Consider the following 27,108-nt stretch of genomic DNA (forward strand, 5'->3'; position numbering starts at 1 on the left):
GTGATGAAGTCACTCCAATGAATGTTGAGGATGGAGCGGATAATGTTTGGACATTTGACTTCACAGGTCTTTGTGATTACTTGGGTATTTAGAATTGCTTCATTGGTGCAGGTATAAGATGTATGTGTACATATCCTTTTGTGTCAGGGTATTCACTCATGATTCCACACCCGCAGTATGCCTGCAAATGAAAATGTCTTCACCAAAAAGATTGCAATCTTTGAAGATGGTTCACTGTCATCTTAAGCATAGAATCGGCTATAAATGGGCTTTGCCAAGTCCTGAAGAATGAATAACATTTAAAAACAAATATATATTCTACTAGAGCAAGATACCAAACACTCTCTTGTTGATTATTGATATTTCTCTACTATCAATTCCTCCCTTTTTTATTTGCAACTTTAAACTTGTGCTTTTCTCGTATTCCAGTTGGGATGAAAGGTCTCAGCCAATGGTTGTTTCTCCAAACGCATTGAATATTTCCAGCATGTTTTCCTCCCCCTTTTATTTGTGTAGAGAACATTGGAATTATCACCAAGGATATCATTCAGTGCCTGCCCAGAATTACTGCTGATGAACCATTATCGTGCACTGAAGGTGCATGGAGTGGTGTTTGGTTGGAAATTCCAGAGGTTTGCCCATCAATGATGAGGAAGCTGTGAAGTCTTGCATGACTTGGGAGCTTGCAGGTAGGGGTATACACATATGTTTGCTACACTTATCATTTACAGTAGAGTAAATGCACTATCTGTGCATTTTGTTAATCTTAAATTAACTTATTTAGTGCACAGCCTTGGCTTTCTATTACTCCAATTTACCACACGAAGTAGCCACAATGGGGAGCCCACAGTGGGGAGCCCACAATGGATCTATTTGAGATTCTGATTTACTACTCTATCATGTTTACAACATCTGAGTGCTTAAATTGCCAAAAGAAAGGTTACATATCTACAGCCTTTCAATCTATGGTTAACACAAGCAAATAAAGCAATTTAGTGGTTATTTGAAATGACAGCAGTAAAAAGATCTTCAATGGAGGTAGATGACTTAAAAAAAAATTGGAAGAATCTGATTTAAAAAAAAGTTAAAGAAACATAGGAGCTGTTAGCTCAGAAGATAGAGTCACTATCTCGGAGGATCTTTCCTGGAACCAACACACCAATGGCATCATGAAGAAAGCCTCTACTTCCTCAGGAATTTGCGGAGGAGCTAGTGGAGTTGTTCAAGTGAACTGGTACGGACTTGAAGGGCCGACATGGCCTGTTTTCGTGCTGTAAACGGTTATATAGTTATATGTACAAGAGATTTTATATTGAAATACTTTGTTAAAGGCTTTGAAGTTCAAAACAAAAATATCCCCTTCTATCAGTTGTTTCAGTGGTATTAACTGCAAGATGTGAATAATTTGGAAGAACAGATGGGAGATAGAAAGGACCATGACAGATGGAGAGCTTCATAACCAGAAGAATGTAGAGTGTCTCATTTTTGGCATTTGAATCATGAAATAAACTAAACCAGTTTTCTCTCGTATGTTGAGATTATTCACAGACTTTAGTTTTGGGAAAGGTTTTTTCAAATGATATATTTGCATTTCATTTGATGCGCCGGGTTGTGTGCCAATGTGGTTTTTTTTCCCCTCTTGTGAAGGAATAAATGCACAGAATGCTGGAGAGAATGGAACACTCTAGAGTCCGTGATGGGAAGTGGAGTCCGTGATGGGAAGTGGAGTCCGTGATGGGAAGTGGAGTCCGTGATGGGAAGTGGAGTCCGTGATGGGAAGTGGAGTCCGTGATGGGAAGTGGAGTCCGTGATGGGAAGTGGAGTCCGTGATGGGAAGTGGAGTCCGTGATGGGAAGTGGAGTCCGTGATGGGAAGTGGAGTCCGTGATGGGAAGTGGAGTCCGTGATGGGAAGTGGAGTCCGTGATGGGAAGTGGAGTCCGTGATGGGAAGTGGAGTCCGTGATGGGAAGTGGAGTCCGTGATGGGAAGTGGAGTCCGTGATGGGAAGTGGAGTCCGTGATGGGAAGTGGAGTCCGTGATGGGAAGTGGAGTCCGTGATGGGAAGTGGAGTCCGTGATGGGAAGTGGAGTCCGTGATGGGAAGTGGAGTCCGTGATGGGAAGTGGAGTCCGTGATGGGAAGTGGAGTCCGTGATGGGAAGTGGAGTCCGTGATGGGAAGTGGAGTCCGTGATGGGAAGTGGAGTCCGTGATGGGAAGTGGAGTCCGTGATGGGAAGTGGAGTCCGTGATGGGAAGTGGAGTCCGTGATGGGAAGTGGAGTCCGTGATGGGAAGTGGAGTCCGTGATGGGAAGTGGAGTCCGTGATGGGAAGTGGAGTCCGTGATGGGAAGTGGAGTCCGTGATGGGAAGTGGAGTCCGTGATGGGAAGTGGAGTCCGTGATGGGAAGTGGAGTCCGTGATGGGAAGTGGAGTCCGTGATGGGAAGTGGAGTCCGTGATGGGAAGTGGAGTCCGTGATGGGAAGTGGAGTCCGTGATGGGAAGTGGAGTCCGTGATGGGAAGTGGAGTCCGTGATGGGAAGTGGAGTCCGTGATGGGAAGTGGAGTCCGTGATGGGAAGTGGAGTCCGTGATGGGAAGTGGAGTCCGTGATGGGAAGTGGAGTCCGTGATGGGAAGTGGAGTCCGTGATGGGAAGTGGAGTCCGTGATGGGAAGTGGAGTCCGTGATGGGAAGTGGAGTCCGTGATGGGAAGTGGAGTCCGTGATGGGAAGTGGAGTCCGTGATGGGAAGTGGAGTCCGTGATGGGAAGTGGAGTCCGTGATGGGAAGTGGAGTCCGTGATGGGAAGTGGAGTCCGTGATGGGAAGTGGAGTCCGTGATGGGAAGTGGAGTCCGTGATGGGAAGTGGAGTCCGTGATGGGAAGTGGAGTCCGTGATGGGAAGTGGAGTCCGTGATGGGAAGTGGAGTCCGTGATGGGAAGTGGAGTCCGTGATGGGAAGTGGAGTCCGTGATGGGAAGTGGAGTCCGTGATGGGAAGTGGAGTCCGTGATGGGAAGTGGAGTCCGTGATGGGAAGTGGAGTCCGTGATGGGAAGTGGAGTCCGTGATGGGAAGTGGAGTCCGTGATGGGAAGTGGAGTCCGTGATGGGAAGTGGAGTCCGTGATGGGAAGTGGAGTCCGTGATGGGAAGTGGAGTCCGTGATGGGAAGTGGAGTCCGTGATGGGAAGTGGAGTCCGTGATGGGAAGTGGAGTCCGTGATGGGAAGTGGAGTCCGTGATGGGAAGTGGAGTCCGTGATGGGAAGTGGAGTCCGTGATGGGAAGTGGAGTCCGTGATGGGAAGTGGAGTCCGTGATGGGAAGTGGAGTCCGTGATGGGAAGTGGAGTCCGTGATGGGAAGTGGAGTCCGTGATGGGAAGTGGAGTCCGTGATGGGAAGTGGAGTCCGTGATGGGAAGTGGAGTCCGTGATGGGAAGTGGAGTCTGTTTCTATAAACCCAGTTCATCATCCAGGGCACAGTATAACTTTCATTTTGTGCCTTAGATGAATTATTTTAACATTTAGTTTATTTAAATGTATTGAGGTATGATCCTTAAGGTGAAGCAGAGAGCAGGTTAAAAACTGCATAATTGTTTTCTACTGTCAGTTGGCAATAATCACACAGAGGCAAGTGGTGGGAAATAGTGGAATGAAATATACACAGTTGGGCTATGAACAGGAATAATTTTGCAGTGACACTACCGTATTTTTACGCATGTAATGCACGTTATATGCATATATTACACACCAGGTATCCCCTGCATGTTATATGCATGTGTGCACTATACGAGAATATTTTTACATGTTGAAAGAACATGCACAATTAATAGTGGATGTGGGAAAGTTGAACCAGCAATTTATAGCAGGCGTGGGAATATAATAGTGGGATTGAAAAAACGTGCACAATTAATAGTGGCCATGGGAAAGACGCGCCCGCAATTTATATAAAGGATAGGAATATAATAGCGAGTATGAGAATAGTGGCAAATGAAAGAATGGGCACAATTTATAGCAGGCCTGGGAAATGTTGATCTTGGGAATATCTCTTTGTACTGAATGCCATATTCTGGCTAGGGCACTGCACCTTATCAATATTAATTGCCCAGACCCATCCCTGAGGGAGGATATTTACATACCAAGTGCCTCTCATTTGAGACAAACTTAGAATTAAATTCCTGCTTAATTCTGAAGCCTGTCTTCAATCTATTTAATTCAGTGGCTCTCAACCTATTTCTTTTCACTCATATACCACTTTAAATAATCCCTAGACCATGGGGGGGGGGGGGGGGGGGGGGGGCTCTGTGATTAATAAGGGATTTCTTAAGGTGGTATGTGAGTGTGAAAGAGAAGGTTGAGAATCACTGCTCTAGACTCTATTGTTACTGAAATATTTTGCTTGAGAAAAGTTGTCATTGGCCCATTTCCTTTGCAGTTACAAAACCATGCGCATAACAAATCAATTAGATATGATTAAAACCCACATAGCAATCCCTTACTAATCACAGACCATCTATGGCATGGGGAATATGAAAGTGGTATGTGAGTGGAAAGAAAAATGTTGAGAACCACTAGGTATTTTCAAGCAGGGAAAACATCTGTAAAGGCAGAGGTTCTTTGCCCTTATGCCTAAAGGGTTACCTCTGAATGCACTGTGGCCAGCTCCGAGGCGCTGATTCCAACCCTCCTCGGGGAAGGATAGTTGGCGGATTGCTGTGCTTCGCTGCCTGACCTGACCTGCAAGCAGCTAGTTAGGGTAGGCTGATGATGTCGTCACCCTGCAATCCATCTCCCCCTCCCTCCATGACCCCCTCAAACCAGTGCGGGTTGTGACAGCCTCGCTGAGCCGCTTCGGCCTTCAGGGCTGCTCTCTGGCTCAAAAATGGCAGAGCAATAGCCGTCTTCTCTGTTGTGGGAAACATGGAGCAGTTCCAGCTGCGTGGGGATTAAGAGTCGGGAAGACGCCATCTTTATGATGGGTAGCGCTATGGCACCAGTCACCCCACCTCCATCGACTAAGGAGGGCGCAACAAGGTGCATCTCGATATGAATGTGACGGTCTGAAAAATAAGTTTTAAGTTTTAGATCCGCTCTTGTAGCCAGCCTACTGATTTTAATTGATTCCAAAACTTGTTAATGTGTTGCAGCAGGGTATCTTCTTTGGCTTGGCTTCGCGGACGAAGATTTATGGAGGGGGTAAAAAGTCCACGTCAGCTGCAGGCTCGTTTGTGGCTGACAAGTCCGATGCGGGACAGGCAGACACGATTGCAGCGGTTGCAAGGGAAAATTGGTTGGTTGGGGTTGGGTGTTGGGTTTTTCCTCCTTTGCCTTTTGTCAGTGAGGTGGGCTCTGCGGTCTTCTTCAAAGGAGGTTGCTGCCCGCCAAGCTGTGAGGCGCCAAGATGCACGGTTTGAGGCGTTATCAGCCCACTGGCGGTGGTCAATGTGGCAGGCACCAAGAGATTTCTTTAGGCAGTCCTTGTACCTTTTCTTTGGTGCACCTCTGTCACGGTGGCCAGTGGAGAGCTCGCCATATAACACGATCTTGGGAAGGCGATGGTCCTCCATTCTGGAGACGTGACCCATCCAGCGCAGCTGGATCTTCAGCAGCGTGGGCTCGATGCTGTCGACCTCTGCCATCTCGAGTACTTCGACGTTAGGGGTGTAAGCGCTCCAATGGATGTTGAGGATGGAGCGGAGACAACGCTGGTGGAAGCGTTCTAGGAGCCGTAGGTGGTGCCGGTAGAGGACCCATGATTCGGAGCCGAACAGGAGTGTGGGTATGACAACGGCTCTGTATATGCTTATCTTTGTGAGGTTTTTCAGTTGGTTGTTTTTCCAGACTCTTTTGTGTAGTCTTCCAAAGGCGCTATTTGCCTTGGCGAGTCTCATTGTCGATCCTTGCATCTGATGAAATGGTGCAGCCGAGATAGGTAAACTGGTTGACCGTTTTGAGTTTTGTGTGCCCGATGGAGATGTGGGGGGGCTGGTAGTCATGGTGGGGAGCTGGCTGATGGAGGACCTCAGTTTTCTTCAGGCTGACTTCCAGGCCAAACATTTTGGCAGTTTCCGCAAAACAGGACGTCAAGCGCTGAAGAGCTGGCTCTGAATGGGCAACTAAAGCGGCATCGTCTGCAAAGAGTAGTTCACGGACAAGTTTCTCTTGTGTTTGGTGTGAGCTTGCAGGCGCCTCAAATTGAAGAGACTGCCATCCGTGCGGTACCGGATGTAAACAGCGTCTTCATTGTTGGGGTCTTTCATGGCTTGGTTCAGCATCATGCTGAAGAAGATTGAAAAGAGGGTTGGTGCCAGAACACAGCCTTGCTTCACGCCATTGTTAATGGAGAAGGGTTCAGAGAGCTCATTGCTGTATCTGACCCGACCTTGTTGGTTTTCGTGCAGTTGGATAATCATGTTGAGGAACTTTGGGGGGACATCCGATGCGCTCTAGTATTTGCCAAAGCCCTTTCCTGCTCACGGTGTCGAAGGCTTTGGTGAGGTCAACAAAGGTGATGTAGAGTCCTTTGTTTTGTTCTCTGCACTTTTCTTGGAGCTGTCTGAGGGCAAAGACCATGTCAGTGGTTCCTCTGTTTGCGCGAAAGCCGCACTGTGATTCTGGGAGAATATTCTCGGCGACACTAGGTATTATTCTATTTAGTAGAATCCTAGCGAAGATTTTGCTATAATGAGCAATTGACACCTCTGGGGGAAGTTGATTGGGTGTTAATTGTGGGAGATAACTGTGGCTGATACTGGTATTTGCTTTGTCTCGTCCCATTTAAAATCAAATTGTTTTTGCCAGTTGGAAAATACTACAACTGCACATAATATGCACATTACACAAAAATATTTTTAAACAATTTATGATTTTCTGCACGTTATGGGCATGCACACATTATGGGCAAAAATACAGTGGATGATCTTGCTTGTGCAGCTAAACAGCCTGTTGCTCAGGTCTTTGATAATCTGGAAATAATAAGAAATGAAGAAAAGTGTATGACTGAGTAAGCAGAAAAAATTTATGCAGCTTCATGGAGGAAATGGAAAAAACTTGTAAAAAATGTTTTCAGCAATTTTAAATTACATATTAATGCAAACACAGAACGTAAAACATTGCATCATCAATTAGTAAATTTAAATTGTTTAATGTACCATTAATAATAATAAATTTATTAATAATAAATAAGATACCATTAAAAGTTTTTGCTATTCAGGCTAGTCATCCCATTCTTAATTATAATGAGTAGTGCAAGAATAAAACAAAAGTGCAGATTATAGTGTTACAGGGAGAAGTGCAGTTAACAGTTCAAGGGCCTCAATGAAGTAGGGTTTGTGAGATCAAGACATCATCTTTTACTAATGAAAGGTCTGTTCAAGAATCTGACTTTAGCAAAAAAAAGAAACTGACCTTGAACCTGGTGGTGCGAGTTTTTAAACACATCTATATTCTGTCTGATGGGAGGGGGAGAATGGAGTGTGACTTGGGTGGGATGGGTTCTTTATAATGTGTTGGCTGTTTTACTGAGGCACTGGTAAGTGTAGACCGACCGACTTAATTGAGAAGGATGTTAGCTTGTATGATGGCTTGAGCTGCTTTCAGAACTCTGCAGTTTCAGGGCAGAGCAGTTCCAGTACCAAGTGGTGATACAATTGGACAGGATACTTTCTGTGGTGCATCTATAAAAATTGGCAAGAGGTATTGGAGGATGTGGTGAATTTCCTTCAGATTCTGAGGAAGTAAAAATGTTGATATACTTTCTTTGCTGCAACTTGGAACAGGACAGATTTTTGATAATATTTACACCAAAAAAATATAAAGCTCTTTACCATCTGACTTCCACACAATTGATACAGAGAGGGGCTTTCCTTCTCCCCCATTTCCTGAAGTCAATATCCAGTTCCTTCATCTACTGACGTTGAGTGATCTTGTTTTCCTGGCACTGTGCCACCAAGCCCTCTAGTTCCTTCCTGTGCTCCATCTCATTTATTGCTTGACGACCCAGATGGTGGTGCCATCTCTAGATGCAGTTTTTGGCTACGCAGGCATGAGTTTTTGAGTCCAGTAAGGGACTGAGTCCACAGCCTTGCAAAGAACCTGTGTTGAGGATTATTGTGGAGAAGGTGCTGTACTAGTCCTCACCAAGTTGATATTCCAGGAGACAGTACAAACCTTGTGCCTGAACTAATTGTGCAATTTATAACCTCAAATACAGGCATCTCTGGTGTTTGATGTTCGAAAAGGCAACTGAATATTTAGATGAAACCCAAGGGCATTCCACACACTTCCATAGAAGAAATACGAATAGTTCAGTGAGCCTGGTCTGTCATTCAATATTGTAAATGATCCTGACTCAATTCTATTCTCCCATCTCTCTATCATTCATTTTTCATTGTGTCTGAAAAATCAATGGATTTTAGCTTGGAAAAGACCATGACTAAAACAGCATCAGATTTTGAATACAGTTCCAGAGATTCAGAAACATTCATTCTTGTTTAAAGACAAAATGGGCACTCATTTTGGGATTACGATCCAGTTCGTGCAACCTCCTGGAAAATGGTGATTCTGTTGCCCAAGCTTGTGCTGAATGCTCTCTGTAGGTGGCAGTGGAAAGTTTGTGATCGTGTGGATAGAGAGGAGAGGTGAAGATGTAGGGGTACTTGAAGTGGGAGAGCTAGCATGCCAGTCTGCAGAAAGTACTTTGAAACCTCACATTTCATCAGTGTTTCTGGCACAAGACATTGAGCAGGTGAATGGATCAATGCTCGCAAAACAGATCTGATGCAATTTTGTTGTAAATGATGGAAAATATTTGGCAAATGTTGAGATGGATGAAACATGATCACATCTGCTATTTCATGACTTTTGGGATTCATGGTTTATTTCTGTTCATGTCCTTGCATCCTGTTTTCTGATTTTCTTCTACTCATCACTTTTTGTTTTGCAAAACGTTCAATTTGAACATATTTCCATTTTGATTTAGTGATGTGTCTTGCAGCTCAGTGTTCACTTACCATCTAGTTCATTGTCCACATCTATCAGTCCTCCATTCTAAACTGTTGGGTGAATGATTTATTTGTATCGCTGATGCTGTGAGATGTTGGAAGAAGAGATACACTAAAATTGTTCCAGGATGAGATAACATGGATAGACAAAAGAAGCTGGGGGTTCTCTCTTTGGAAAGGAAGAGATGGCAGAAAAATTGTGGTTTGATTTGAGCTTGTTAAATTTTCAAAGTTGATGTGTGTTGTGAGAGAGGAACCAGGTTTGGCAGGTCTCAAAGGCAAGGACTCTGAACACAGTTTTGGTAGGGAAGGATTTTATTTACAGAAGGCAAGTGTGGGGAATGGTAACTGAGGCATCATCCATATGCAGTTTACAGCAGCTGTGGGAAAGAAATAGTGGACAATTAATAATGAACGTGTGGAAACGAAGTGCACACATATACATTGAACTGATACAGACAATGATCAAGGAAAAATCACTGTGAAACCCCACCACCCCTTGACTCAGTGCAGACATGGCTCTATGCTACAAGGGACGCTAATTAAACGCCACCCTTTTAATAGTGCACATCTTACCAACAGTTTGTCAAGTGCCCTTCCACATTTGTAGGCCTGGAGTGAAGCCAAAGAGAGAGAACAAAGAACACATGGCACCTTTATAGTGTTGGAGGGTCCCAGCCCAGGTAATTTAAAGGGAATTCAATGCTTCAGTGCCAAGAGAGTTAATCCAATTACAAGGCCAAGTACAGGCAGGCTGGAGAATCCAGCCCCAAGTAATTTACATGGGTCCAACAGCAAGGTGTGCACTAATGGGTGGGGCAGAACCAAACCTTGATTGGCAGCAGATGTTTCTCCAACTAGGTAGGGGACGGTGCTGTCACATGACAGCCAAAACTCTTCCTAATACAATGTGTCAACTTTGGTATTGATGTTCTGCCTGGCAGGGCTTCCCACTCTGAATTTTGCAACCCTTACATTTGTTTGGCTCAAGATCCCAGCATTTCAATGTTTATGTTTCTTTGTGCTCTCTTCTTTCAACTGCTCCCATTCACTTGGCGAAATGGTCAACCAATGTGCATTTGGTCTAACCAATGTAGAGAAGGCAAACCAAGCAGACTGGATGCAGTAGATTAGGTGCGGTGATGTGCAGCTAAAGCTCTGCCTTTCTCATGTTCTTTTTTTTTAATTTTTATTTTTCACCCTTACACTCAACAATTCTTTTAACTTTTGGAGATCTTCGCTGAGGTGAGGATCTCGGTTTGAGCTTCCTGTAGCCCAACTTTTCACATGCTAATATTCACTGAAAGGCTTTATGGGGAGATAGGGCAAAAAGAGAGCTTTTTGGCATATTTGCCTTCATAAGTCAAAAGTATTGAGGAGAGGATTTGGGATTTTATGATCAAATTGGTGAGGCCAAATTTGGAGTATTGTGTGCAGTTTTGGTCACCTAACTACAGAAAATATGTCAGTAAAATTGAAAGAGTGCAGAGAAAATTTACTATGATATTGCCTGGACTTCAGGAACTGAGTTACAGGGAAAGGTCAAACAGGTTAGGACTTTATTCCCTGCACTGTGGAAGAATGGGGGGAGATTTGATGGAGATATCCAAAATTATGAGGGTAAAGATAGAATAAATGCAATTAGGCTTTTTTCCCCACTGAGGTTAGGAGAGGTACAAACCAGAGCATTAGGGGGAATTTCTTCACTCAGAGAGTGATAGAAGAATAAAACGAGCTGCCAGCAGAAGTGGTGAATGTGAGTTTAATTTTAACATTTAAGAAGAATATGGACAGGTACATGATTGGGAGGAATATAGAGTGGGTGTGGGTCAGTGGGACTAGGAAAAATAATAGTTCAGCACAGATTAGAAGGGCCTGTTTTTTTGTGCTGTAATGTTCTATAGCTTGCTCTCAGCCTCATCCTTTGTCAGGGTGAGGCTAACCGTAAACCTGAGGAAGAACAAATTAAATTTCTCCTCGACAGCTTTAAATTTAACAGCATGAATATTGATTTTTTTTTGGTCTAATTTTAGATAGTCTTTTCTCTAACTGCTTTACTTTTGTTTTTTCGTCCTTTCCCACCACACTCACGCACAACACCCACCTTTTGTCCAATACTCTTTCATGTCTTGGTCCCTCTTCAGCTCCTTTACCCCCTCCATATGCATTATATCAGTCCCTTTTTAATTTGGTTTTGATAAAAGGTCCCAATCTGAAACATGGACCATTCTTTTTCTCCCACTAATGCTGCTTGACCTGCTGAGTTTCTCCAGTAGATGGATCTGTAAGGCTTGAAAGTTCTTCTAGTAAGATTCTTTGTATTGATGGTAGCATGCTGTACCATGCATTGTTCATCTTTTTAACCAGCCTATAAACTTAACACTTAAATTTGTTTGCCTAATCTTTCATTACGTTTTTTTTTCTTTTGAAATTTTGTCAAAAAAGATAATAAATCCATTGCATTGAGTCTATTACATATTTAAAATAATAGCATATTAAGACAATAATACTTGGACTTGAATCCCAATCCAGTATGTATTTATACATGGAATTGTAGAAGTAAAGGAGAAAAAAGAAAATTCTAACCCAATGCCAACCAAGGTTGTAATTCATATTGTATGTAGAAATAACATCAGGCAATGGCCTCTGGAGATCCACGCAAAGCCCAATAACAACCATCATCAAACCTAATTAATCCAATTGGGAAAATAAGCCATAAATGGACCTTAGATCCTATCAAAGGAAATTTTGATTTTCATAACATTATGCCTAATTTTCTCCAAATTTTATAAAGGACATAAGGTCTAATAGCCATTGCCTGTGAGTGGGTAGGAACTCCTCTTTCCATTTTAACAATATTGCTCTTCTTGCTAGTAAAGTTTTTCACATGAACAGTTTTTTTTTTGTGGCTCTAATTAGAAATTGACCTTTATAGTCATGGAGTTCAAAAAGTTTTAAGCAATTTGTGTGATGGGATGAAGTGCTACAGATTTAAACTGAGTGTAAGTTATGAAGTTTTCAGGATTCCAGGAGAAATCAAGCCAGTGTTTGGAGAGGAGAATAGTTGTATTGAGCTGTTCTTTGTTTACCTGAAGGCACTACATAAATCACGGGCAAAGTATGGCTTTGGGATTTAACTTGTTGCTATGAACAGTGACATAATTGTTTTTATCCTTAATGATGAGTTAATCTGATTGCTAAAGTGCCTACGAGTTCAATGAACCTTAACAGGAAAGAGATGCAGAATGAAGGTGCAAAATAAATTTGAAAATATTGTTATTTATTTGGACAAGAGGAGTAAAATCAATAAAATTGAGGTCGTAGCAATCAAATAATGTCCTCTTACACCCAAAGTAGATTGTCAAAAATGAGTAAAATATTGCAGTCAAAGTCCTGCAAACAGCAGTGAGATAAATTACAGCATTATCTGATGATATTGGTTATCTTAGCTAAGATAAGTGATAGGACAAAGACTTGGAATTGCTGGGAGAGGCTGAGTTAAGTTAATAGAATACAGAACAACTTAAATCGTGCATTTGTCAGTTCAGGTCTCATTCTCAATACCGTATATTTCGGCATAAAAGTTGAGTCGTGAAACCCAAAAAAAAACTCTCAAAAAATGGGGTCGGCTTGTATGCTGGATATACTTTTGAGACCTTAAATTCAGCTCAAAATCCAATCTGACGCTCATGTTGACCCTAGAAAAACTGATGCGGTGTATAAGTCAACCATTGAAAAACCTGACTGCAACGGATTTTTATTGAAAACAAGACAATTGGCATCCTTAAATCACTATCATTGTCTGAAAACAACACATTTAGAACCCTTCGGAATCACTCTCGCTGTCATCGTCGGAAGCAAAGATGGTGGAAAGCACGTGCATACTCTCACTGTTTAAACAGTCATCATATGGGTCCCAGACTGTATCTGATGAGGCGGTTTCAGCTTCATCAGTCTCCCACAATAAATCATCTTCCGTGCCATCCATTGCACAAGAGGTACCGACCTTTTTAAATGATTTTATCACAGTCTGTACTTTAACTTTGTCACATGCCTTAAGCACAAAGTGGCGCAGCACACTTTGCCCCACCTTCTGTAAGTGACTCTTCTGCACTCGACATCCATGTATTCTATTCCTCATGCACATAGTCTTTGAATGGCTTGTTCAAGCAGACATTGAAAGGTTGCAATACAGACGTCAAACACCCCGGGATACTCGCTATGTAACTATTATGTAGTGGAATCTACTTTTAGTTTTCTTGGTTAATGGCTACAAAACATCTCCCAGGCCAGCAGACTCCGTTCTTTGTGTAAAAGCCTGGCTGCATGTGGCACATACTGTCCATCTATAGTTTCGCACCACTTTCATTCATCTATCCTTTTTCATGCAAATGTAAAAAAAAATACCTTCAGGGAATTTCATTTTCGGTTTAATTTTGCACTTGAAGATTACCATGGGTCTTAACTTTGTCCTGTCAGCCATGCACGATAACACCTGGTCCTTTCGTGGCCTGTACACTGGTTTGCCAGTTTTCATTCCACTGTTCTATTGCCTATCATGGCGAAATTCACCAGGGTTTTGTCCGTTTCTGACATTTGCCAAATCAAACTTGTGTTTCTGCTGGTTCCGTATAATAAACTGGTGAAAACTTGCAACTTTATGATCAAGATTTTTTGCTAGTTTCTGTGCAATTGTTGTTTTTGGGTGTAATACCAGATTTTTCCTGTTCATGAAATGATTGCACCAGCCTACTGTAACCTCAAAATCATTACTGAAGTCTGAGTGTGACTTTGCCCACTGTGGTGTAAATATTCTTCTTTTATTTTGGGTTACTATTTAGCAATCTTGCCTCTGTTCATGTACCCATTCTGCAATGTGATTTTCCAGCTCTGGCCAACAAATGATTCCTTTTCTCAAAGAACGTTGCTTTTTGAGTATTTTTCTTAGACTCTTTCTTCCTCCAATCTCTAACCAACTTCTCGTGCACATCAAATTTTCTCGCAGCAGCCCAGTTGTTGGTTTTCTTGGCCATTTCTATCACTTTCAACTTAAAGCCCGCTTCATATTTTCATCGTGTGCTGCATTGGACCCTCCATGATAGCAATCACATCCAGCCAATCCAAGTGATGTATCAGGGTCAACATATATGGCCCATCTCAGGCATCACCAGCTTTGGGGGTCAACTTGTATGCTGGTGAATGGGGCACCTTGGGCAGCCAGAAAATTGGGGTCAACTTGTATGGTGGATATACCATAAAAACCCTTAAAATGAGGCTGGAAAAAATGGGAGGGTCGACTTGTACACCAAAATATACTGTATATTAAGATTGGAATTGTGCAATTGTTGCTAAGATGTCATTTTCTAGGTATGATGTTAAAGCAAAGTTATGTCTGTCTTCTCAGGTGGATGAAAAAGATCCCATGGGACTTTGTGAATACCAGTGTCTTGCACAACACTTTTCCCTTTAATTTATCACTGCTCTTAATAATGTAGACTTTATCATTAACAGATTTCTGCAGACTAAGCAGGGATTCATCTTAAACCACATTTGCACACAGCCCTTCTCGGGGCTCCAGATGGCATAATCTTCTGTTCCTTGATTTGTGCGCCAGCTGTCCGTTTTTCCCCCCAAAAAAAGCCCCCATGCTTCTGTTTCCTTACATAATTTTTAGCAACATTTAGAATTCTCCACAACAATTCAATTAATCTTCAAGCAATTGATGATGTTAAATCTAATTTATATTTTTATTAATTAAACCTTCTAACAAATATGAGGAAAAAGGAAGGACTGTAGAGTCAGGTGCTGCTTAGAAGAACACTTTTGGACCAAGAACTGAATTTTCAACTCCAGTTCCTTTATTCCTGACAGCTTGCTTGACCAAAGTTGGCTTGATGTCAGCAGCAAACTTGGATGTTATCCAGTTCCTCCAAATTTGATAGATAGTGAATAGCAAAGACTTCATCACAGATCATATGGCAGGCACCCTGCTAATACTCACTTCCAGTCTGAGTGATGTGCTCTGCCCCCAGACCCTCATCAACACTCTCTTGTTCTTTAGACTTTCAATTGTGACTTCCACTGAGACCAAAATTAAATTAGATCAGCAAATTAGGTAGCATATTTCTTTGCTCTTATTTTCAGAAGGTTGCCCCGCATGATCTGCTAGTACAAAGTTAATTAAAATGTTGCTGTTGGCACAATTGCTTTGCTGGATTTTGATATTTCAGAGCTTAGATGATTGCCTGCAAGGTCAAAACCAGACAAGCATTTGTCATCAGAAATCTCATAATTCGCAGCATTCAGCGTCTTTGCAGATGTTGCTTGTTTAGCATGCACGTGCGCTGTATTTTCCTTCAAAGTTTTATTCTGTTACCTTGTATACAAGTTAATTTTGAGTTGGTCTTCTCTTGAACTAATTGATCACAACTTTAAAGCTCTGCCTTAGTATAGGTAGTCATATAATTGCATAGTTTTCTCCATTGATGTACCTTGCTAGTTTGGGTTTCCTCCGTCTGTCCCCCTGATGTCTCTTGACTTGAACATTTTGTATTTCTATGCAACTTAAGTGATTGTAAATGTTGCAAAATACTTTACAGTTAAAAGCGAGTGAACATGGGTACTTTAGCAATGTAGGAAACTCACTAAAACCTATCTTTGAAAATACTATAATGCAGCATCTTTGGAGACTGAATTTATTTTTTACCTCTATTGAAATCAAAAACTTAGTTGAGTTGTCATGTACTAAATATAAACAGTTATTTCTCTCCATGCGATTTAGTCAATGACTCATGCTGTGTGCAATACTGTAGTAAGAAATGACATTTCAGATATGTTACCAAGAATTATTCAAATAGGGTCATATCCCTCGAGGAAAAGAATAAGTTGCCAGCTTGTCACCACAACTAGGAGATGATGAACACTTCAGGAAGAAAATTCATAACAAGTCTGAATGAGAAACTCAGCTGTAGTAATCATGTCATACAAAGCGATATCTGTTCCATCTGTGTTATTCTTTGCGCCAATGCTTAGGCTGAACTTCAAAGTATTCTTTTACTTGGCAAGGAATGTTTTGATAGTTTTGTCAAAAGTAACCGCAACTTCATAATGCCACTGCAGCACTGCCAGTAAACTGAGTTTACTGGCTCCATTCATGGTGTTGCCTCTTCTGGTGGTCATGCTCCCCTCCATGAAGTTGAACTTTTAAGCTGCTTTGTTGAGTCTGGGATTTTCAATATCAAATTTCTGGCAATAGTTTACAGATCTAAGCTTCACAGTTCTAGATCTATCCTTTAAATCATAAAAAAAGTTTTATTTGCTGATCTTACTGTTTTTCTTAAGGATATATGGCATTGCCCAGAAGAATAGCTTTAAGCTATTAGTGTTTCATTGCATCATTTGTCCATTGAGAGAGCAGTGTGCCAGCTAAATGCTGGATTGGGATCTTCTCGTTTTGAAAAGAGTTAGCAAATGGTCTTCAACTTATCTGAAAAGTTCATGAAGAATTTATAGCATAATGGGCAGAGTGAAAGAGGGCTAATGCTAAGATTCAATAAATGACTCATTATTATATAAAGTAATATTTAATGTGAAGGACAGCATTACATATAGATTAATTATGAGGAAAATACAATCCAAGAAAATAGGAGGTTTAGACCACTTGGCCCCACCTTTCAATATGGTTGATCTGCCTTGGGCCTCATTTCTTCTGTGTTAGTTTCCCGATACCCTAATGTTTCAAAAATGTATCTATCTCATCTTTAAATGTCACCAATAATATGATCTCCATAACCCTCCAGGTAGAGAATTCCAGAGATACACCACTTTTTGCTGATATTTGGATGATGGTAGTCTTCAAGGTGAGTGCAGGAATGGGACACAGCATTTTTGGGATTACAAGTGACATTATCATTTCCAGTTTAGACACCGAGTAATTTAATCTCCACTCCAACATCTATGCTCACGTAGAATGTCAGCTTCCACACTAGTATTTCAAGGCAATATCAGTAAATTATTTCCAGAAACCATCTGTTCATAACTTACCATCAGCAAAATCTCAAGCAAAAATAAAGATTTGATCCTACATTTCAGTTAAAAACCAATTCGTCAAAAGCCTATCTGATGCAGCCAGAAATGTTTTAATGATTCACTGATGTGATATTTAAATTGTGTTTTAAGTGCAGTGAAGAATCAGTCAAGATGACATTGTTGATTGGATAGTTTTTTGTTACTCTGCTTTATTCATGTTTGTTCCATTACAACTGCAGATTGAGGCCTGTTGCAATTTGCTTTAAAGGAATTTCTTTTCTATTTGCAATATTATCCATAGTCACTTGTGTGAAACTGATGGATGTGTTAAATTATGATAGTCAATATATAAGCTATAGAATTTATAGGAGGTAGTGGTATTAGAGGAGGTAGCACTGTCTCTGAAGGGGCACTCTTTCTTTTCTTTCTTGATAGGGCCTTTTTGTGTGCCTTTATGGGCAAACAGAAGTCAACAAATGTTGTGTATTTATGTACTTGACAATAAGGGAACTTGAACCACAAAAAGCATTTAAAAAAGTTAGCGAACAAAAGTAATTTGGAATAATTACTGTATATTCACAATGGACTAGTCATATGTCCAAAATAAGCAGTAACCTGCAGAACAGGGTTAACTTGTAGTTGAGCTCAAGAAATTCACATCAGAAACCTTAACTTTGGGCTTGACAGGTCTCAGCATTGTTAGTCAGAATTTGTCATTTTTAAAACTAAAACACCCATAAAATCAAAATTGTGTTTCTCCAGGGCAAGGTGTTACTTAATAACATAATACTGTACATAAGATCAAGCATTAGAAGCAAGCAAAATGGCAGCATCGCAAGGGGCTGTTAGCACTGCCGCGCAGCCATCTCGAACTGTGGCCACCATCTTATCCCAGCTTCCCAGTTACAATTTTATCCCATACAAATTAACATTTAACTTTAAAACAAGCTACTCAACAGAATAGTTTTGGATTTCCATAACCATTGGAATTTGCTGTTTATTGAATTAGGATTTGGAACCTGGAAGAAAAATATGAAAAAGTAATCACCACTTTGAACAATTTTTACAATTTTCACAAACCTTTCACCTTTCTCTGGTATTTTAAATAGTGATTCTGTACCTGCACCTTCAGTAGGCCCATTCCTTTTTCCTTTTACTCCTTTTGTCTTCCAACTTATTCTGCCTTCCTTCCTATCATTTGTTTCCCTCTTCTCCAAAACATGATTTCCCAACCCCACTCTAGCTGGGAACTTTATCAGGCTTTACAGGACCTATTTTTGAAGGAATTGTGTGAATTCCATTGTCTATGGGTGGGTGTCTTAATTATTTAACAGGTTCTACTTTTTAGTTTTTTTTTCTTTTTCTTCCCTTCGCTTTCCTTTTTATTCCCTCTCCTTTACAAGTTTGGTTTTTTAAGATGCTTTAATATCTTCAGGTTTTAATTCAAAGGCGCCGTCTCCTAATTGTCATTGATGGCTGTGATGCCAGATTGCTTAGCTGGCCTTCTGCTTAACAAATGCCTAAAGCACATTTTGATAGAAGCTTCCTTATTTCATAAACAGTAACAAAATGTGTGGGCAGTTCAGCCATTTTCGTACAGTAGTTTACAGGTTATTTATTGCATTTAAATAGTGATGCTCTTTTCTAACAGTAGGTTGTGTTAAGAGTAGCAAATAGTTGGTGGATTTGTGCTGGAAAGAAAGTAATTTTTTGAACGTTGAATCTTGGTGTGAAATCTCCACCATGCAGTTTTTAAACAGATATCCTTTCTAAAGACTTCATCATAGTTTGGAGCGTAAATATTCATAAATGTCATGATTCTGCATAAATTTCACAATGTGCCATTACAAATCTTCCAGCTTGATCCATTAATGTCTCTTCTATTATTATTGGTATATTTTTATTAATTAAAATCGCTACATCTCTTGCTTTTGATCCAAATGAAGATGATATTACTTGCCCCACCCATCCTCTTTTTAATTTTGCATGTTCCAATTTGGTAAGATGTTTCTTGTTTTTGAAATTTTTATTTATCACTTGTATCAATAACAAACAGTAGATCAATTCTATATAGATAGTACATTACAATTACATTCAATAAAAAAATGATACAATTTTTTTCTCCCTCACCCCCTCTCTTCACCCCCAAAAAAAAGAAAGAAAAGGAAATAAAACACCTAAATCTATATATTTATCACTATTCATATTCCTACCTTAGTTATTTTATCTTCTAAATATTAATTGAGAAGAGCTGGTGATGTGGATGACGTGACTGGACTTTTAATAATGACATCCATATGTGGTTCCCAAATCTTATAAAAATTCCCAATGTGGTTCTTAAACTATAAGTAATCCTTTCTAATGGTATACAATTTTGCATTTCAATATTCATCTACCCATCGTTATGAAATTCTGTTTTCCATGTTATTGCCACATTTTTTTGCTACTGCTAATGCTATACTAAAAAATTTTATTTGATATTTATCCAACTTCAATTTTATATCTACTTCATTTATATTATCAAGTAAAAATATTCTCGGGTCTCTTTGTATTTTTATCTACATAATTTGTCCTAGTAATATGCTCACCTTTCCATAATTTTCCACTTTTACACAGAACCAAACCAAATGTAAAAAAAAGTCCCTATTATTGCATCTAAAACATTTATCAGAATAATTTAAGTCCAGAATAATTATACTCCATTTATATGGAAAAAATTATATGGTACCATTTAATATCTAACATTAATTGTATTTGTCACACTCTTGCCACAGTTTTGACCATACTTCTTGAATTTGTATATTTGTTTTTTCCCATCTTTGTTTAGATTTCTATAATTCTTTTATCCCCATAGTATCTTGTAATTTTATATACATATTAGGAATAAGTTTCTCAATAAATGAATGTGCAATTAAATATTCAAATTGACTTTGTTCCAAAAGTCTTAATTTCATGCCTAGTTTCCCTTTTAAATATGACTTAAGTTGATAATATGAAAAAATTGTATTGTTTAGTATATCATATTTCTCTTTCATTTATTCAAAAGTCATTAAGAAGGAACTTAAAAAAAAAACAATCTTTTCTCCTCTGTAATCTTTACTGTACCATGTATCAAATAAAGAATTATTCAAAGTAAAAGAGGAAATTTGATTTTGTTTTAATATCATCTTGGATATTTGATCATTTTTAATTCCTCTTTCCATATGGACTCCGTTTTATACCTTCAATAAATACATTAAAATTGGTACTTCTATTTTCCCTTTTAATGATTGATTAATCCATTTATACAAAAAATACTCTGGGTTAATGTTTCCTATTTTATCCATTTCGATCTGAACCCACGCTGCTTTTTCACCAATTTGATAACAGGAGGACAAGAATCTTAATTGGGCTGCTTTATAATCATTTTTAAAAGTTTGGTATTTTCAATCCTCCTTGTTCAGTTTTTCCAAAGCTACTCTTGGCATCTTACCACTCCAGATAAATTCCCTTACATTTTTATTTAATTTTTGGAAAAACTTCCCTGGTATAGAAATGGGAAGTGATTGAAATAGATACTGTATTCTTGGAAAAATATTTATCTTGATGCAATTTACCCGTCCTATTAAAGTATTAAAGGTAAATATTTCCATCTTTTTAAATCATCTTCAATCTTTTTAATAGTGGAAAATAATTCAATTAAAATAAATTATTTAAATTGTTATCAATTTTTATTCCTAAATATTTAATTGCTGCTTTTTTGCCATTTGAGTTTTGTAATTTTTTTTTTTACTTTGCATATAATCCATGTCAACCATAGGCATCACTTCTCTTTTATCATCATTAAGTTTATAACCAAATACTAAACCATATTCTGCTAATCTAACATCTGCAAATAAACTGATTTTATGTTCCTGTAAGATGTGCTTCTTATAAAAAGAGTATATCTGCATTTAACTTTTTTAGGTTTGCCAAGACCCATTTTCTCTTCACTGTTCCATTAATTCCATTAACATTAAAACTAATAAATTGAAATGTCCATCCATATTTTTCTTAAAAACAATATTTTTAACAATAAAATCTTTGACTTTTTAAATAGTAAAGCGATCCTTTCCTTTTAAGAAAAATGCACAATGTCCCTGCCCTGAATGTGATGTATACGTGAAACCCCGAAAGCCTGTAGAATCTCTTAAGGAAGAAGAACCCTTCCCTTTTTTTTTTAAATTACTCCTTTCCAGGTGCCATTCTCCCTCTTAGACCAGAGTCTCCACCCTGCTATTACTTTTCCCAGATTTCTTCCTCTTTTACTGAGCTCTCCATGAACACTTCTATGCCTTTTTTAAACAATAAATACAAATACTATTTAGCAAAAATAAAAAATACAATTACTACTTTTACTTAGTTTTTTTTAATAAATATTTTCACAATCTTCTCCTTTGGCAACCTCTTTTTTTACAAACTTTGCAGAAAATCTTTCACCTTGTTCTTGGTCTTGAAAAATTGCCGGTTCTCTGCTACTTCGACCCTCAAAGTTCCGGGGTATATCATTGAATATTTCAAGTTTTTAAGCACGTAATTGTCTTTTTACATCAAATTCTTCTAGTTGTTTAATTAAGATCGGGCTAAAATCTTGAAAGAATAGTACTTTTTTATGATCAACATCGGGTGGGTCATTATTCTGTTTAGAGTAGTCATATGCTGATCTCAGAATTATCTCCCATTTTCAGTAGCTTAAAAGCCTCACCAGAGCTAGAACTGGTCTCTAGTCACCAGCTCTTCTGGGTCCAAGTGTTTGGTGAGTTCTCTTGATGTTTGATTTTTCTCCAAATTTGTTGTCTTCCAACATTTGTGGTTTCCATTTTTGAAAAAAGTTCACCAGGTCTCTTCCTTCCGTTCATTCCTTTAGTCTGATAATTTGGACATTGTTCCATCGACTGAAGTTATGCATTGATTCAGTATTGACCCTGTGATGAAAGAATCTCCTGAAGCTTATCACAATCAGGGCAAAAGCTGTGTTTTTTTTTTTGCCTGGTGTAATGATTTTTTGGAATTTCTGTTTCATGTTTTGAAATGAGGCAGCAAATGAAAGCCTGTCATTCCTACTCTATCTGCTTTATGTGCAGTCATACTCAGCACTAATAGAACGTTTTTGTTCCACCCTTGACTGCCTAGCTTTTTACATTGTTTAGATTAATATTGCAATGGAAATCAGTGCTAGAAGAATATTAGAATGTGATCAGTAATGGGAAAGTTTGAGAATTTTTATTTCTTATGATTAAATTGTAATTGTTAGAATGGAAAATGTTGGACACCATTTCACAAACATTATGTTCCTGTGTCGTTCAAGTTGGAGAGTAAGTAAAGAATTTGAAACAGAATAACAAACATTGGAGCAGATTTTAATTCGGCAGAGCATCCACTTTTATATCAAAGTTCACTACCTTGAATCTCAAGTCAAGTTGATTGTCACCTGATTGTACAAGTACAACCTGATGAAACGGTGTTCTCTGATCCTTGGTGCAAAAGATACAGGCACACAACCAGATAAAATACAACCAATAAATATGAAGGACAAGTCTTCATTTATGCAAATAAATATTGCTTTGTGAATATGAGAGTCTCTGATGGTTAGTGTGAGGAGTTCCTTTGGTTGTTCAGCATTCTCACGGCTCAGGCAAAGAAGCTGTTCCTCCGCCTGATGGCGCTGGCTCTAATATTCCTGTATCTCTTTCCTGATGGGAGCAGCTGAAAGATGTTCTGTCCAGGGTGGAAAGGAGACTCCAGTGATCCTTTCTGCCTGCGGCTCTATGGTCCTGTGGATTGACCTCTGAACCATTCTCTGCAGCAACCCTTCCACACTGTGCAGCTGTGGAAGGTTGAAGTAATTGTGACCAGTGGCTTTGCCCGCTTCAATCTTCTAAGGAAGTGCAGTTGTGCCTTCCTAAACAAGTGAGATGCTCTCCACTCTACTACAGAGTTGTTGATGTGTAGTGGAGGGTGGTTGTCCTCCTGAAGTCCACGGTCATCCCCAGCGTCTTGTCAACATTGAAACTCAGGTTGTTACTCTTGCACCATAATCACAATATTTTCTATCTCTTCTCTGTTGTGCTACTCATCATTGCTGATAAGGCCAATTACTGTTGTGTCATCTGCACCTTGATGACACTGTTGGAGCTTTATCTGGCAATGCAGTGTGGGTCAGTAGTGTAAACAGGAGCGGGCTGAGCACATGCTGAAGACAGACTAATGCAAATCTCAAATGAATGTTGGAGATCCTCAGCCAACCAAGCAATGACTGTGAGAAGCAAAACAGAGCAGAACTTAACATTTCAGAACACCTGTTCTCCACAGGTACTACTTGGTGGCCTTAATTCCATTCTCATATGTTTCTGAAGTGTGTATGGATGCCATGTACAAGTCTGAGATTTCATGCTTTGTTATTGACATATACGACTGCTAGAGGAACTCAGGTCAAGCAGCATTTGTGGGGTGGAGGGAGGTGAAATTGTTTATATTTCGGTCTTGGTCAACACCCTGAATCACAGACCTGTCAGCCATCATTGTGTTTGCTGGGGCTTTCCAGTTTTATGCTGGAAGCCATGCATTTGGGTGATAGGATTTGACTGAAATTTGCTCAAATCACATTGTTGGGTGAAGAACAAAGACTACAGAAGCACACTGGAATATAAAAGACAGCAGAAACTTTCCTTGAGCACTATGTCCTATGGTATTGACTGACAGATTTTCTGGACTATTAAATATTTTTCTAATTAATATGGCAACACTCTTAGTTCACTATGTTTAGATGTTACAATAGAATAAAATACATTTTCCAGTGAACTACCGTAGGTGAGTTTCAAGGGATGCAGGAATAGAGGCTCCACTAGTTATAATTGATAGGTTGGAGCTTAGGCTCAAATGAATTAAAAGAAAGTGTGAGAATCCGGACCCCTGTAAGTTTACAAGAAACTTGGAAACCTAGAGTCCGATATGTTAGAGGAAATGTGAACCAAATGATGAACCATCATTTCCAAACAGATTGTAGGAGTTATCCTGAACATGTATTCTCGAAAAGCTCATGAGTCATTGTCATTGTGTGAACTTGCTAATATGCCAGAATGCAATGATATTATTCCACAGGGAGCAGTGAACAGAAATTCTGCAGCTTTTTGACAGGAAATGCCTCTAACTATTCCATTTTGCAATTAATTGGCTCTCTTTGAGACTGATTGGATTTTTATTCTTTGGTAACAATTCTCATACTTTTAATTTGGTAGATGATGGTACGATTACCTTCCATGGTTAGAAAAGATATTTCCACAGTTATGTTGGCTCCCGACTGCTACAAGAGGTGACAAAAAAATCTGACTCAAGACATTGACTTCCTGATTTTGCAACCCTAGAAATTTGAATATTAGTATTCAATAACTAATATCACTGCACAGCAATGTTTCACATTTTATAATTTCAACATTCATTAGATGCATCAGAGTTGCAAAAGTTTTAATTTATGGCCTTTGCATTCAAAATGTTTACATGTGCTTTATTGAGTTGAGGTAATATATCCCACAAGGTTGACTTGTACCTGTCTCATTTACTACACTCTAACTTCCTTTACTTCCCCATAATATCGGTTTTATTCCAGAAATACATCATTTTCTTTCAAGTTTTCTCTTTGCATCATAACAAACAGATGTGGTGCTGACCTGCAGATCATTCGCCATGAATGAGTTCTTATTCAAGTACTGATCCACCCGATGTCAGCAGTATGCCTTCCGTTCTTGTTTTCTGCTGGTTAAACAACTTTCTTTACTGTTGTTTTCTGTAATTACAGAATGCCTATGGGCTTCCTTGTTTATCCCTAATAAAAATATTAAAGACTCTGCAATTATCCATTGAGACAAAATAAAAATGCACAATTTGAAGTTTGTCCTTTTTTTAAGATCTAAGCTTTTAGTCAGAGGTAACCTTCTACTGTGAATGATTCGACAGTAGTGAAACATAGGGATAGAAGCCTCTTGGTGCAAAAGATTATTGGCCATATTTTTTGGGCTGTCCCTTTGATGCTACTACAGCACAGAACAGGCCAATTTGGCCCTACGAGTCCATGCCGGAACAAATCCCCACCCTCCTCGTCCCACTGACCAGCACCCAGTCCATACCCCTCCAATCCTCTCCCCTCTATGTAATTATCCAGTCTTTCCTTAAAGGTAAATAACCTCTTTGCTTCAACCACCTCTGCTGGAAGCTTATTCCACATCCTAACCACCCTTTGCGTGAAGAAATTTCCTCTCATAATTTTCCCCCTGCAATCTCAAACCATGGCCTCTGGTTTGAATATCCCCCACTCTTAATTAAAACTTACAGTACTTTATTACACCAACCTGCTTCAGGAATGTTAAAGTCAATTGCATGCTTTCAATCCCCAATACTTTTTGTATCTGTGGCATTGTTTGAGTCTGAAAGTTCCATCAATTCTTTTTCAGGGGTAGAAATTTACAGAGCTGTCATTTTCCTCAGGACAAGGTCTTATAAAGACTGCTGAGATGAATAATGGGATAGTTAATCTCTGGCATTTCTTAAGCATTGATCAAGGGGAAAGTCTTGCAATCAGAATTTATTCTCATAAAGTCACAAAATTTGTTGTTTTGCAGAATTTCTTGATCAGCTTGCGGATAAATGGGACTACTATTCAACATCCTAAAGACTCCACCTCTGATTGCACACACCACAGTAACGTGTTGAAATATGCTACATATAGGAAAATAGCTTAGTTTACACACACATCTTTCCAATTCAAAGGCATAGATTCTCCTCTCTGGACTGAGCTGATTTTTAGATATAAAAGCAATGTTAACTAGAGATTAAACTGAAATAAACAAATTACCTGCTAACAAGGTGCGCAGTCCCTGTGAATTGGAACATAATCAAGTTGATTTATCAAGTTATAGTTATGGGCAACATTATTTGCTATTCTATATAAATGTGTGCCACATGGGAACAGAGGAAGAATGGGAAGTAAATGAAATTGTTTTAAAAAAAAATGGTGAATTGAAAAATGTGCTTGAATGTACTTGTAGAGCATAATTTTTGTAATCTGATAACTGTGCTTGCATTGCAGGATGATACTGGTGCCTATCTAATTGACCGAGATCCCACCTATTTTGGCCCAATCCTCAACTATCTGCGACATGGGAAGCTAGTTATTAATAAAGATTTAGCAGAGGAAGGCAAGTCCTGTTGGTACAACTCTAACTTTTTAAAAAACTTTTATTATATCCCAATGGTTATTTGTTGTCCAAACTCATTTAAGTTTGATTTGATTGTGACTAAATTTTCTCTCTGTTGCTCTGCTGTGTTCATTATTCCTGAGGCAGTTTTCCATAGACTTCATGTCATACTTTGTGCATCAGTAAAAGGCAATATTTAAAAATGTCTTCACCCCAAGGATTGAGAATTGAGTTGTGATTAAAAATGTATTTTTTTAAAACTGTCCACGGGATTAAAGTTTAAATGGCTTCATTATGGTTTTGTTCCTTTCAGGTGTACTAGAAGAAGCAGAGTTTTACAACATCACATCACTAATAAAGTTAGTGAAAGACAGGATAAGAGAAAGAGATACCAAAACATCACAGGTGAGTGAAAAGAGACCTGACCCAAATATGTGAAATTATTGTTTAAGCATGGAATACAAGAACCAAATGTTTAAAGAAAGACTTATTTATGTAGCAATTATCATGCCTATTTCAGGGCATCACAAGATATTTTATAATTGCAATTCTGGGGATTTTAGTCCCACATTCCTTGTGCATCCTGCCCACTATGAACCTCTTAATCAAGATATCCAAAAATAAATATCCTACTATTATCCTTGCTTTGTGCAAAATGGCTACTGTAGTTTCAGTATTACAATGGTGACTTTATTTTTGCCACCTGACTTGGTACAATTGCTGCCCATTTAGCATGGCTAACGTTAGTATTGATGAAATCGCTACTGTATCCCCCCAATAATAATAACTTGGTTCTCAAGATGAATGCCTATGCTCCCTTACTAACACTTTTTCTTCAGTCCAGTCAACTTTTGTTATTGGTTTTCTAAAGTTGAT

The 27,108-nt window shown here is 39.3% G+C and overlaps 1 protein-coding gene across 18 annotated transcripts in view; it reads left to right on the forward strand.

Annotated features, from left to right (window-relative positions):
- LOC138746781 (BTB/POZ domain-containing protein KCTD5-like) overlaps positions 1–27,108 on the forward strand; it is a 113,759-nt gene that overhangs the window by 49,796 nt on the left and 36,855 nt on the right. For 13 of the 18 annotated variants that reach the window (XM_069905209.1, XM_069905212.1, XM_069905214.1 and 10 more), the window contains 3 exons: positions 16,795–16,854; positions 26,124–26,232; positions 26,546–26,637. In XM_069905209.1, coding sequence (XP_069761310.1) covers positions 16,795–16,854; positions 26,124–26,232; positions 26,546–26,637 — 261 coding nt within the window. The remainder of the gene's footprint in view (positions 1–16,794; positions 16,855–26,123; positions 26,233–26,545; positions 26,638–27,108) is intronic. The other 5 variants (XM_069905216.1, XM_069905219.1, XM_069905210.1 and 2 more) reach the window with 1 other exon arrangement.

Source organism: Narcine bancroftii, chromosome 12, assembly GCF_036971445.1.
Source record: "Narcine bancroftii isolate sNarBan1 chromosome 12, sNarBan1.hap1, whole genome shotgun sequence".
In the NCBI taxonomy this organism is placed as follows: Eukaryota; Metazoa; Chordata; class Chondrichthyes; order Torpediniformes; family Narcinidae; genus Narcine; species Narcine bancroftii.